Raw genomic sequence first — 11,647 nt, 5'->3', positions numbered from 1 at the left:
GCCCGTCTGTCAACAGCCTCTGAGTTATACTCTTTCTTTAAGGCTGCCAATGATGTAGCACTCATTGCAGCCTGCATGCAGTATAAGATGATTGTGTCCAGTACGCAGTGCTATACACTCCAGTAGGCTACTCTGGTTAGAGAGAGACCTTTATACTCAACAACCACCATTCAAACCCTAGCAGAAGCTCTAACCTGCCTTATTCAAATGATAAGAAATAAATATATTTTTACTGTCAGAATTTCCTTTTCAACATATTAGAGCCATAATGAACTATGTTCCCGCTCTCAACCCAGTACTATACTGCCAGTCAATTTGATGTCACTTTTGTAGGGGAATGAGGAAAACTTAATAAAATAAAAGCCTGCATTTCAACAGATTGTATTTATATCATTAGCTGATAAAAAATATATTGAAATGTAATCAATGGCCGCTTTAATTGTGGCAATAAGGTAAGGCAATAAGTATTTTATGGAAAAAAAAAAAGTTAAAAAAAGTTTTTTTCAATTAATGAAATAATAAAATGCTGACACTGGTATGTTTAGAATATTGGGCTGTAGAGAAAGAAACTATACTGTCTTAGGTAAAGTGGGGTGGAAAATACTCAGTAGGATCTTTACTAACCAAGAATGTGGTTAGTAAAGTACATGTGCAGTACATATCCAGCAACATTTTGTTATCCACCCCCTCCATAGCTCCCAATACAATAGATTACTATTAAGATCAGTTTAATGGTCAATTGCACACAAGGTCCAATTTAAATTTTACTTCCGCCTTTTAACCCAACCCCTCCGAAATACACACATACATATACATACAGTTGAAGTTGGAAGTTTACATACACCTTAGCCAAATACATTTAAACTCAGTTTTTCACAATTCCTGACATTTAATTATAGTAAAACTTCCCTGTCTTAAGTCAGTTAGGATCACAACTTTATTTTAAGAATGTTAAATGTCAGAATAATAGTAGAGAGAATGATTTATTTAAGATTTTATTTCTTTCATCACATTCCCAGTGGGTCAGAAGTTTACATACACTCAAATAGTATTTGGTAACATTGCCTTTAAATTGTTTAACTTGGGTTAAACATTTTGGGTTGCCTTCCAAAAGCTTCCCACAATAAGTTGGGTGCATTTTGGCCCATTCCTCCTGACAGAGCTGGTGTAACTGAGTCAGGTTTGTAGGCATCCTTGCTTGCACACGGTTTTTCAGTTCTGCCCATAAATGTTCTACAGTATTGAGGTCAGGTCTTTGTGATGGCCACTCTAATACCTTGACTTTGTTGTCCTTAAGCCATTTTGCCACAACTTTGGAAGTATGATTGGGGTCATTGTCCATTTGGAAGACCCATTTGCAACCAAGCTTCAACTTCCTGACAGATGTCTTGAGATGTTGCTTCAATATATCCACATAATTGTCCTCCATCATGATGCCATTTATTTTATGAAGTGCACCAGTCCCTCCTGCAGCAAAGCACCCCCACAACATGATTTTTCCACCCCCGTGCTTCACGGTTGGGATGGTGTTCTTCGGCTTGCAAGCCTCCCCCTTTTTCTTCCAAACACAATGATGGTCATTTTGGCCAAACAGTTCTATTTTTGTGTCATCAGACCAGAGGACATTTCTTCAAAAGTACGATCTTTGTCCCTATGTGCAGTTGCAAACCATGGTCTGGCTTTTTTATGGCAGTTTTGGAGCAGTGACTTCTTCCTTGCTGAGCGGCCTTTCAGGTTATGTCAATATAGGACTTGTTTTACTGGGGATATAGATACTTTTGTGCCTGTTTCCTCCAGCATTTTCACAAGTTCCTTTGCTGTTGTTCTGGGATTGATTTGCACTTTTCGCACCAAAGTATGTTCATCTCTTGGAGACAGAACGCGTCTCCTTCCTGAGCGGTATGATGGCTGCGTGGTCCCATGGTGTTTATACTTGCGTACAATTGTTTGTACAGATTAACATGGTACCTTCAGGCGTTTGAAAATTGCTCCCAAGGATGAACCAGACTTGTGGAGGTCTACAATTTTTTTTCTGAGGTCTTGGCTGTTTTTTTCCCATGATTTCAAGCAAAGAGGCACTGAGTTTGAAGGTAGGCCTTGAAATCATCCACAGGTACACCTCCAATTGACTGAAATTATGTCAATTAGTTTATCAGAAGCTTCTAAAGCCATGACATCATTTTCTGGAATTTTCCAAGCTGTTTAAAGGCACAGTCAACTTGTATGTAAACTTCTGACCCAACTTCTAACCCACTAGAATTGTGAATTTTAAGTGAAATAATCTGTCTGTAAACAATTGTTGGAAAAATGACTTGTGTCATGCACAAAGTAGATGTCCTGAACAACTTCCCAAAATTATAGATTGTTAACAAGAAATTTGTGGTGTGGTTGAAAAACAAGTTTTAATGACTCCAACCTAAGTGTATGTAAACTTCCGACTTCAACTGTACATATACAGTATGGCAGCCCCCCGCGCCCCTCCAAAACCAGTGCCTTCGGGAGAGTATTCAGACCCCGTGACTTTTTCCTCATTTTGTTGGGTTACAGCCTTATTCTAAAATTGACAAAATTGTTTTTCCCCTCATCAAATCTAGACACAATACCCCATAATGACAAAGCAAAAACATATATTGTTTTTGTGCTAATTTATTTCAAATAAAAAACTCATTTAACTTTTACATAAGCAATCAGACCCTTTGCTCAGTACTTTGTTGAAGCACCTTTGGCAGCATTTACGGTCTTATTGGGTATGACTCTAGAAGCTTGGACACCTGCATTTGGGGAGCTTCTCCCATTCTTCTCTGCAGATCATTTCAAGCTCTGTCAGGTTGGATGGGGAGCGTTGCTGCACATGTTCGATCGGTTTCAAGTCCGGGCTCTGGCTGGGCCAGTCAAGGATATTCAGAGACATATCCCGAAGCCACTCCTGCGTTGTCTTGGCTGTGTGCTTATGGTCGTTGTCCTGTTAGAAGGTGAACCTTCGTTCCAGTCTGAGGTCCTGAGCGCTCTGGAGCAGGTTTTCATTTTTTAATTTCACCTTTATTTAACCAGGTAGGCCAGTTGAGAATAAGTTCTCATTTACAACTACGACCAGGCCAAGATAAAGGAAAGCAGTGTGAAAATAAACAACAACACAGAGTTACATGTGGGATAAACAAAAGTACAGTCAATAAAACAATAGAAAAATCTATACACAATGTATGCAAATGGAGTAAGGAGGTAAGGCAATAAATAGGCCATAGTAGCAAAGTAATTACAATTTAGCAAATTAACACGAGTGAACAATGTGCAGATGATAATGTGCAAGTAGAAATACTGGTGTGCAACAGAGCAAAAAAGTAAATAAAAACAATATGGGAATGAGGTTGGTAGTTGGATGGGCTATTTACAGATGGGCTGTGTACAGCTGCAGTGATCGGTCAGCTGCTCAGATAGCTGATGCTTAAAGTTAGTGAGGGAGATATAAGTCTCCAACTTCAGCGATTTTTGCAATTCATTCCAGTCATTGGCAGCAGAGAACTGGAAGGAAAGGCGGCCAAAGTAAGTGTTGCCTTTGGGGATGACCAGGGAAATATACCTGCTGGAGCGTGTGCTACGGGTGGGTGTTGTTATGGTGACCATTGAGCTGAGATAAGGCAGAGCTTAACCTAGCAAAGACTTATAGATGACCTGGAGCCAGTGAGTCTGGCGACGAATATGTAGCGAGGCCCTGCCGACGAGAGCATACAGGTCTCAGTGGTGGGTGGTATATGTGGCTTTGGTGAAAAATGGATGGCACTGCATCCTGTTCATCAAGGAGCTCTCTGTACTTTGCTCCATTCATCTTTGCCTCAAACCTGACTAGTCTCCCAGCCCCTGCAGCTGGAAAAAAATACAGCATGATGCTGCCACCACTATGCTTCACCGTAGGGATGGTGCCAGGTTTCCTCCAGACGTGACGCTTGGCATTCAGTCCAAAGAGTTGAATCTTGGTTTCATCAAACCAGATAATCTTGTTTCTCTTGGTCTGAGAGTCCTTTAGTTGCCTTTTGGCAAACTCCAAGCGTGCTATCATGTGCTTTTTACTGAGGAGTGGCTTCCGTCTGGCCACTCTACCATACAGGCCTTATTGGTGGAGTGCTGAATAGATGGCTGTCCTTCTGGAAGGTTCTCCACAGAGGAACTCTAGAGCTCTGTCAGAGTGACCATCGGGTTTTTGGTCACCATCCTGACCACGGTCCTTATCCCCCGATCGCTCAGTTTGGCCGGGTTGCAAGCTCTAGGAAAAGTCTTGGTGGTTCCAAACTTCTTACATTTCAGAATGATGGAGGCCTCTGTAAATATACCCGCATTGCGAAAAGCACCTATGTTGTAGCTAGCTACAGTCGCTAGCCAAGCTTGCAGTTTATCCATGCAACTATGGGCCAGTCTAGCCAAGCTAGATTTCTGCTTAATCTATGCATGGTAGGGCTAGCTTAGCCAATAACCAACTGTATTCGTTTCCATTGTTTCATTGTGTGGCTTATTTATATTTTTGGGATAGAGGATGGTAGACCTGATGCAAACACCGGTGGTTGAAGATGGCGCCGTCAGAGATGACAGCATCGCAACTGGCTATTAGACAACTTTGCAGTGTGTTTAGATTTTTTGATGATTTATTTTTATATTATTAGCTCAGGAAATGTTTTGTGTCATTACATACAGCCGGGAAGTACTATTGGATATTAAGAGTGGCGGTAACTCACTAGAACTACCAGCATTACGACCAGGAATATGACTTCCCTCGAGTAGATCCTTTGTTCACTCTCCCCAGAGCAATTGCACTTATTCCAGAGGCTGACCCAAAACATCGCCGGCAGACGAGAGACACTCAAGGCGGCCTGCTGGTTCGACTTAGGAGGCGTGCACACCACCCACCACTTCCGAGTATATTACTTGCTTATGTTCAGTATTTGGATAATAAAAGTTGATGAGCTTAGATTAAGGATTTCTTTCCAGAGAGACATCGGGGCCTGTAACATACTTTGCTTCACGGAAACATGACTCTCTCGGGATACTCTGTCGGAGTCAGTAAAGCCAACAGGATTCTCAATACATTCTGAGGCTGCATTTATTGTAACTGGGAATTTTAACAAAGCAAATCGGAGGACTAGTTTGCCGAAATTCTACCAACATATTGACTGTCCTACTCGACCATTATAAATTATACACTCTCATGCATTTAACCCAGGTATTTGAAAATAGTTAGTTGGAACCATTCAAATACTCAAATAAAGGTACAAGTGGTGCAAAAGTCTTGATATAACGTGTTTTAATACTCCTATTGAGCAACATAAATGAAAGCAGTTCCAATATCAATTCATACAGATTGGCAGATCTTTACTGAGAACTAAGCATCTATGAGGATATAGTGGAGGGTCCTTTCTTAGTAACAGAGGCATTGTTGGGACTGTTACTTTCTTCTTTATCTTCTTTCTTATATTTGATCCCGAACAAGCTGCAGAACTTCATCAGCATCAGATCCACTATCTCCTCTTCGTCTGAGGGCTGTAAAAAAAAAAGAAGATCAGTCAAATCTGGTATATTGGTCTGACATTAATACACCTACAGTAGCCAATGGTCACTGTTAAATGGGGTAGTTGATACTGTATTGTTTAAATGACAATGCCCATGAAGCCGGTGTTTGGATGATATTTTGGCATGGGTGTTGGCCAACTGTGCTAATATATCCTCCAAACACCGGCTTCTAGGGCATTATCACGGGCCTGGACATGTACTGGCTTAAGCAGGGGGACACATCTGACACTGCAGGATTTGAGTCCCTGGCGGCGTAGTGTGTTACTGGTGGTAGGCTTTGTTACTTTGGTCCCAGCTCTCTGCAGGTCATTCACTAGGTCCCCCCGTGTGGTTCTGGGATTTTTGCTCACCGTTCTTGTGATCATTTTGACCCCACGGGGTGAGATCTTGCATGGAGCCCCAGATCGAGGGAGATTATCAGTGGTCTTGTATGTCTTCCATTTCCTAATAATTGCTCCCACAGTTGATTTCTTCAAACCAAGCTGCTTGCCTATTGCAGATTTAGTCTTCCCAGCCTGGTGCAGGTCTACAATTTTGTTTCTGGTGTCCTTTGACAGCTCTTTGGTCTTGGCCATAGTGGAGTTTGGAGTGTGACTGTTTGAGGTTGTGGACAGGTGTCTTTTATACTGATAACAAGTTCAAACAGGTGCCATTAATACAGGTAACGAGTGGAGGACAGAGGAGCCTCTTAAAGAAGAAGTTACAGGTCTGTGAGAGCCAGATATCTTGCTTGTTTGTTGGTGACCAAATACTTATTTTCCACCATAATTTGCAAATAAATTCATAAAAAATCCTACAATGTGATTTTCTGGATTTTTCCCCCTCATTTTGTCTGTCATAGTTGAAGTGTACCTATGATGAAAATTACAGGCCTCTCTCATCTTTTTAAGTGGGAGAACTTGCACAATTGGTGGCTGACTAAATACTTGTTTGCCCCACTGTATATGTAACGGATGTGAAACGCTAGCTTAGTTAGCGGTGGTGCGCGCTAAATATTGTTTCAATCAGTGACGTCACTTGCTCTGAGACCTTGAAGTAGTAGTTCCCCTTGCTCTGCAAGGGCTGCGGCTTTTGTGGAGCGATGGGTAACGATGCTTCGTGGGTGACTGTTGATGTGTGCAGAGGGTCCCTGGTTCGCGCCCGGGTATGGGCGAGGGAACGGTCTAAAGTTATACTGTTACATTGATGCTGTTGACCCGGATCACTGGTTGCTGCGGAAAAGGAGGTCAAAAGGGGGGTGAGTGTAACGGATGTGAAATGCTAGCTCAGTTAGCGGTGGTGCGCGCTAATTAGCGTTTCAATCGGTGACGTCACTTGCTCTGAGACCTTGAAGTAGTAGTTCCCCTTGCTCTGCAAGGGCCGCGGCTTTTATGGAGCGATGGGTAACGATGCTTCGTGGGTGACTGTTGTTGATGTGTGCAGAGGGTCCCTGGTTCGTGCCCGGGTATGAGCGAGGGGACGGTATAAAGTTATACTGTTACATTGCAAAAGCCTCTGTCCTGTCTCTACATCTTGCACCATATTTTGTTTATATACCTGCACGAAAACGTATCGTCAACTAGGCCTACATCTTTACTTCAAAGTTCAGCTTTGGTCATGGATTTTTCTCCTCCTCCCCCTTTCCTACCAGGGTGCCCCACTGAGTTGTCGTGCCACAGCCTGATGCTCTGCAGCTCCCCCAGAGAGAAGGGTGTGGTCAACAGGAACGTATCCACTGCACCCCTCTCAACTACAGGCTTGTCAGGGTCAGCGCGGTGGTGTGGCTCACTCTCTCCCTCCGTGCCCAGCAGAGTCACAGTAACCTGCAGCAGCAACACAGGGTCAGGGTGACTGAGTGTGGTTTTATCAGAGAACAGAATATGATGTCCTGCAGCAGTGGAAGCTGTTGGTACTGACCTGAGACGAGGTGGAAGCACCACGCCGATGCCCAGTGCTGATATTCAGCATGTAACGGTATTCAGCCAAGGGGTCATTATCTTCCAACAATGTTACCTTCACCTACAAGAAGTAACACTTGAAGATGAAACTATGCATCAACAGCAAGTTCAACGGCAAAGATGATAAAATGGTAGCAGTGGTTTTTCAAGTCAGACTTTGGTTGTGTCCTGGATGTCCTTCCCGCGTGCCCATATGACCACCAATACGTAAGCAACAAAGATGGAACCAATAAAGCACACCACCACAGGATTTTGGGCAAAGGTGGCAAAGAGCTCAGCTGTACGTGACACGTCTACGAGGTTGGGCATGAAGAAGAAAGAGTTCCCGAAGAAGGTCAAGTGCGTACATAAGCACTGGGTGGCCAATAGTGTGGTTAAAGGACCAACCTAAGGAGATCACAGTTGGTTTATGTATTTCATTATGGCCTGGTCAAGGATTGCAGGGATTCTGCAATGTGCCTTTGTTTTATTATAAGGTGTTGTGTAGGTACTTGTTGAACTCACCCTACAGCCATCTTCACTCCAGGTGGATAAGGTTTCATTCCAATACTTGCACTGGGCAGCAATGGAGGTGACAGTCACAGTGGCATTGACTGATTTAACCCCTGCTTCTACAATGGGCCTCACCAGAAGGTAATGCACCCCAACTTTTCCTGTCAAATCATTGGGACCCAGGACCCAGGTGTATTTCTCCTCTGGACTCAAAATACACACACACAGTTTCTAAACATTAAATGTTATCCGTTCATCATACTTCACAATTGTTACGTCTACGTGACTCATGTACGTTCAGGAGGAACATCACCTTGCGTGTTGCTCTGGTGAGGCATCTGAGTCTCGGCTATGTATTGTTTATCGTTTGGGTAGTCTTTATACCCCAGGAACAGTTGAAAGGCTATGTCCTTCGATGGCTTTATCTTCAGCACCAGTGTTACATCAGGTGAAGGGGCGTCGATCATCAGTGTGCTGTAGTTTCCCAAGTACAGTATTGTGCTTTTTGCTTGCCCTCCTTCAGGCCTTGGCAAGAAGATCTGAGCATCAAAGAAGAGGTTATGTTTTTCAAAGAAGAGATAATGAGATTATAATTTCTTATATACAACATGATGTCATTCGCCAATGATATCTGATCCAGGATCTGCATTCTTGTATCTTTAATTTCATAGGTTTTATTAAGGCAACGGTAGAGTTGTTTCACTCTCAAATGACATAGAATATGCAGGGATTTGCAGCGCCCTGACCTCAATCTCCTCAGATAGGTTCTCTATGGGGATGACAGAACCATCTCCTCTCGTCAGGGAGACAGACCCCACAGTGCCGGTAATATTGTTCTCCTCGCTCCATGAAAATGGGTTATTCTTCAAACTCAGCATCTGTAACAAGTGGGAAATAGTGAATCAAGAGAGAGAGTTTAAAAGCACTACCTAATTGGGTAGTGGGTTGCTTATGTAGATTAGCCACTGTGTTCACCACTGCAGATTGGAGCTTGTAGAATCTATGCAAGGTGCATTGAAACAGTTCTGGTGGCTCGTGGTGACCCAACACCCTATTTTAAGACACTTTATGTTGGTGTTTCCTTTATTTTGGAAGTTACTTGTACTTCTCTGAGGATGATTATGATGATGATACTAGAATTGTAGTGCAATTTAAATAGCAATTTGTATAATATTGTCATTGCCTGTTTCATAATGATACTGATAGGAGTTGTCATGAAATAAATAGCATGACATATATATTTACTTCACTATTTTAGGCCTATCCCCATATTACCAAATTCTAAAGTTGGTGAATTTTGTTGGAGTAACCGTGATACATCGCAATTTTAAATCCAGTCAACCCATTTCCCATTGCCAATCCGTCTCTTCACAGAAAAAGTGCTCGAATGGGTTTGGAAGACAGTCTTTTTCAATCAAACACGTCTTGTCCGTTGTTTTATCGTTGTATTTTCCCTTACCCTTACAGTCTTCTTCAATCGGAGTTGGAAAAGGAAAATGGTTAGAAAACACCACAATAAGGCCATGCTGTAAAAAGATGAGACACGACACTGAGTAAACAGTGAAAAAAAACAATTAAGATTGTTACCGAAAATGGATGTTATGAAACAAAGTTTACAGTCATTGTTATAATTTAATACTGGAATAGGGTGGGGTGAGAGGGTTCTCTTCAACAGCCCTGTGGCTTAAAAGCCCTAACTGGTACTTACTGCATTCCCATTCAAATTTGCTCTGCTTTCCATTAGATAGTCCTCCTAAGCCAGTTACCTCAAGTTTGACGCTTTCAGTGTCTTGACTGGCAGTTTCTGGACTGGCAGTAATTCTCAAGGTGTAGGCCCGGCGAACTCTCATATGCTTTTCTGTCTGGGGATGAAAACAAATATGTGAAGATAAACTGCAGGAAAATAATTACCTTCACATTAGTGAAAAAGGAAAAGACAGTACATATTTTTGTAATTCTTAGCTATTTAACATACTGTGTTTGCATAGCCATCCTGCCTGAGGTCTGAACTGTTGTGACAAACAACTGCTGTGTTCCCCACATCCATGTGTGAGAAGACAATCCAGGACCTGACTTTCACTTGCAAATATCATGTAACAAAACAGTTGATATGAATAATATAAACAATAATATTATAAAGAATAAAAAAATAAAAAAGGTATCTTCGTCAGTCACTGTTTTAATCTCTGAGTAAGGTTTGTTGGATGACAGTTTGAGTAGAGATGTTGGTTGAGATATTGTAAACCTGCATGCTTCTGTTTTCAAATGTCTTTGGTCTCTGAGATGCTGCCGTTGGCTCCAGACACCTGGAAGAGAAGGGAGACAGTAACATAGAGGTCTGAGTCTGGATACTCTCCCTCCTCAGCCATCACTGATCCCAGCAGGCCCTCCACTGGCTCCATCAGACACACCTGCAGCTCAGTGGACACGCCCAAGACCGAGACCCCGTTAGAGGCATGCAGGGTCAGCTGGTGGCAGCCAGAGCCCAGCTGTTGCTCCACCTCTGGTCCCACTGTGATGTTGTGTGGGACGATTCCTCCGACTGCTGATGAATTGGCCACCAACATCTCACCACGGTAGACTTTGTAGGTCACATTTGTAGATAGAAAAGTTGTCTCATTCTACCAAGATTTGTACTCTCGGAAATGTAAGACCAGATGCTTTTATTTCTGCTCATGTTGGTTTTACTTACCAGCTTCTACTTCAACCTGGATTTGAAGGGGACTGCCATACAGGGCCTTGCAGTTTGCTCCATCTGTTGATTGGTTCATGCTATAGCACTTAATGACGCCAAACTCCCTGATGGGCTCCCGAATGGTGACGTTTTTCTGGACTGTGGACCAGAGACACAGCTGGGTGATGCATATAACTGTGTGTGCTAGGTGCTAGTCTCTGCTCAAGTTTGCCAATGTCTTCAAATTCAAGAACTGAAATTTACCAAACTAGAACAAAGTTTATGGCCTACTTGGGTATTTTTGTTTAGTTTCATTTGAAATGCATCACATTGCATTCTGCATTTGAATTTCATGTATTTTCATGTGTGTTACTGTATTATTTGAATTTGTCTGAGGGACAACTACAGTTCATTGGCTGATGATGCTGTGCCATTTTTCACATTGTGGTCGACTAAAGATTAGTTGTGTAATCCAACTGATAAGGGGTAGAGAGATTAGAATCAAGCAGAGAAGCACGTAGTACAGGTACTGTCCGAAAGCCGTACAGCAACCACTGCTTCCTATATACTGCAGGAGAGGAAAATCACTTTACATAGTACATACTGTAACAGAGTGGTATAAGTTGTGTAGATGATAAGGGGCATATATTGTAAGCCTGCTTTTGTCACTACAGAAAGTGCTACTGATAATGTGAATTATATGTGATTTTCATGATCGTTTTCATCATTAGGCTGTCTTCCTCTTTAGAATTGAGTTGTACAAACCCGTTGTCAGCCGACGACATAGCCCAGGCGGTGGAAACATATCGGTCTACAGGGGAGTTGTTAAAAAGTGGCAAGGAGGAACGGAAGGAGTCTTCCAATCCCGTACCACGACTCACCCCGCCGCGCCCGCCACCGAAACGTCCATGCCCCCCCCGGAGGTGGGAGAAGTCAGCCACCACACAGCCGGGTCGGTGTTATAAATGTCAGTCTCTCAACCATTATG

At 42.7% G+C, this 11,647-nt stretch overlaps 2 protein-coding genes across 2 annotated transcripts; both read right to left on the bottom strand.

Moving 5' to 3' along the window:
* Positions 1-5,273: 5,273 nt before the first annotated feature.
* LOC118393848 (polycystic kidney disease protein 1-like 2) lies at positions 5,274-7,803 on the bottom strand. Its single transcript, XM_052462235.1, has 3 exons — positions 7,453-7,803; positions 7,184-7,358; positions 5,274-5,526 (listed from the first exon to the last, which is right to left on the bottom strand). The coding sequence occupies exons 1-3, from the start codon at positions 7,501-7,503 to the stop codon at positions 5,456-5,458; spliced, it is 297 nt and encodes a 98-aa protein (XP_052318195.1). The 5' UTR covers positions 7,504-7,803; the 3' UTR covers positions 5,274-5,455.
* Positions 7,644-11,171, bottom strand: LOC127907082 (polycystic kidney disease protein 1-like 2). Its single transcript, XM_052460771.1, has 8 exons — positions 10,678-11,171; positions 10,397-10,566; positions 10,231-10,291; positions 9,752-9,847; positions 8,732-8,863; positions 8,299-8,524; positions 7,998-8,188; positions 7,644-7,880 (listed from the first exon to the last, which is right to left on the bottom strand). The coding sequence occupies exons 2-8, from the start codon at positions 10,441-10,443 to the stop codon at positions 7,644-7,646; spliced, it is 990 nt and encodes a 329-aa protein (XP_052316731.1). The 5' UTR covers positions 10,444-10,566; positions 10,678-11,171.
* Positions 11,172-11,647: the final 476 nt, after the last annotated feature.

The sequence above is a fragment of the Oncorhynchus keta genome, chromosome 14, assembly GCF_023373465.1.
Source record: "Oncorhynchus keta strain PuntledgeMale-10-30-2019 chromosome 14, Oket_V2, whole genome shotgun sequence".
In the NCBI taxonomy this organism is placed as follows: Eukaryota; Metazoa; Chordata; class Actinopteri; order Salmoniformes; family Salmonidae; genus Oncorhynchus; species Oncorhynchus keta.
The sequence above is the reverse complement of the archived record's forward strand: the minus strand, read 5'-3'. Positions and strand labels throughout refer to the sequence as shown.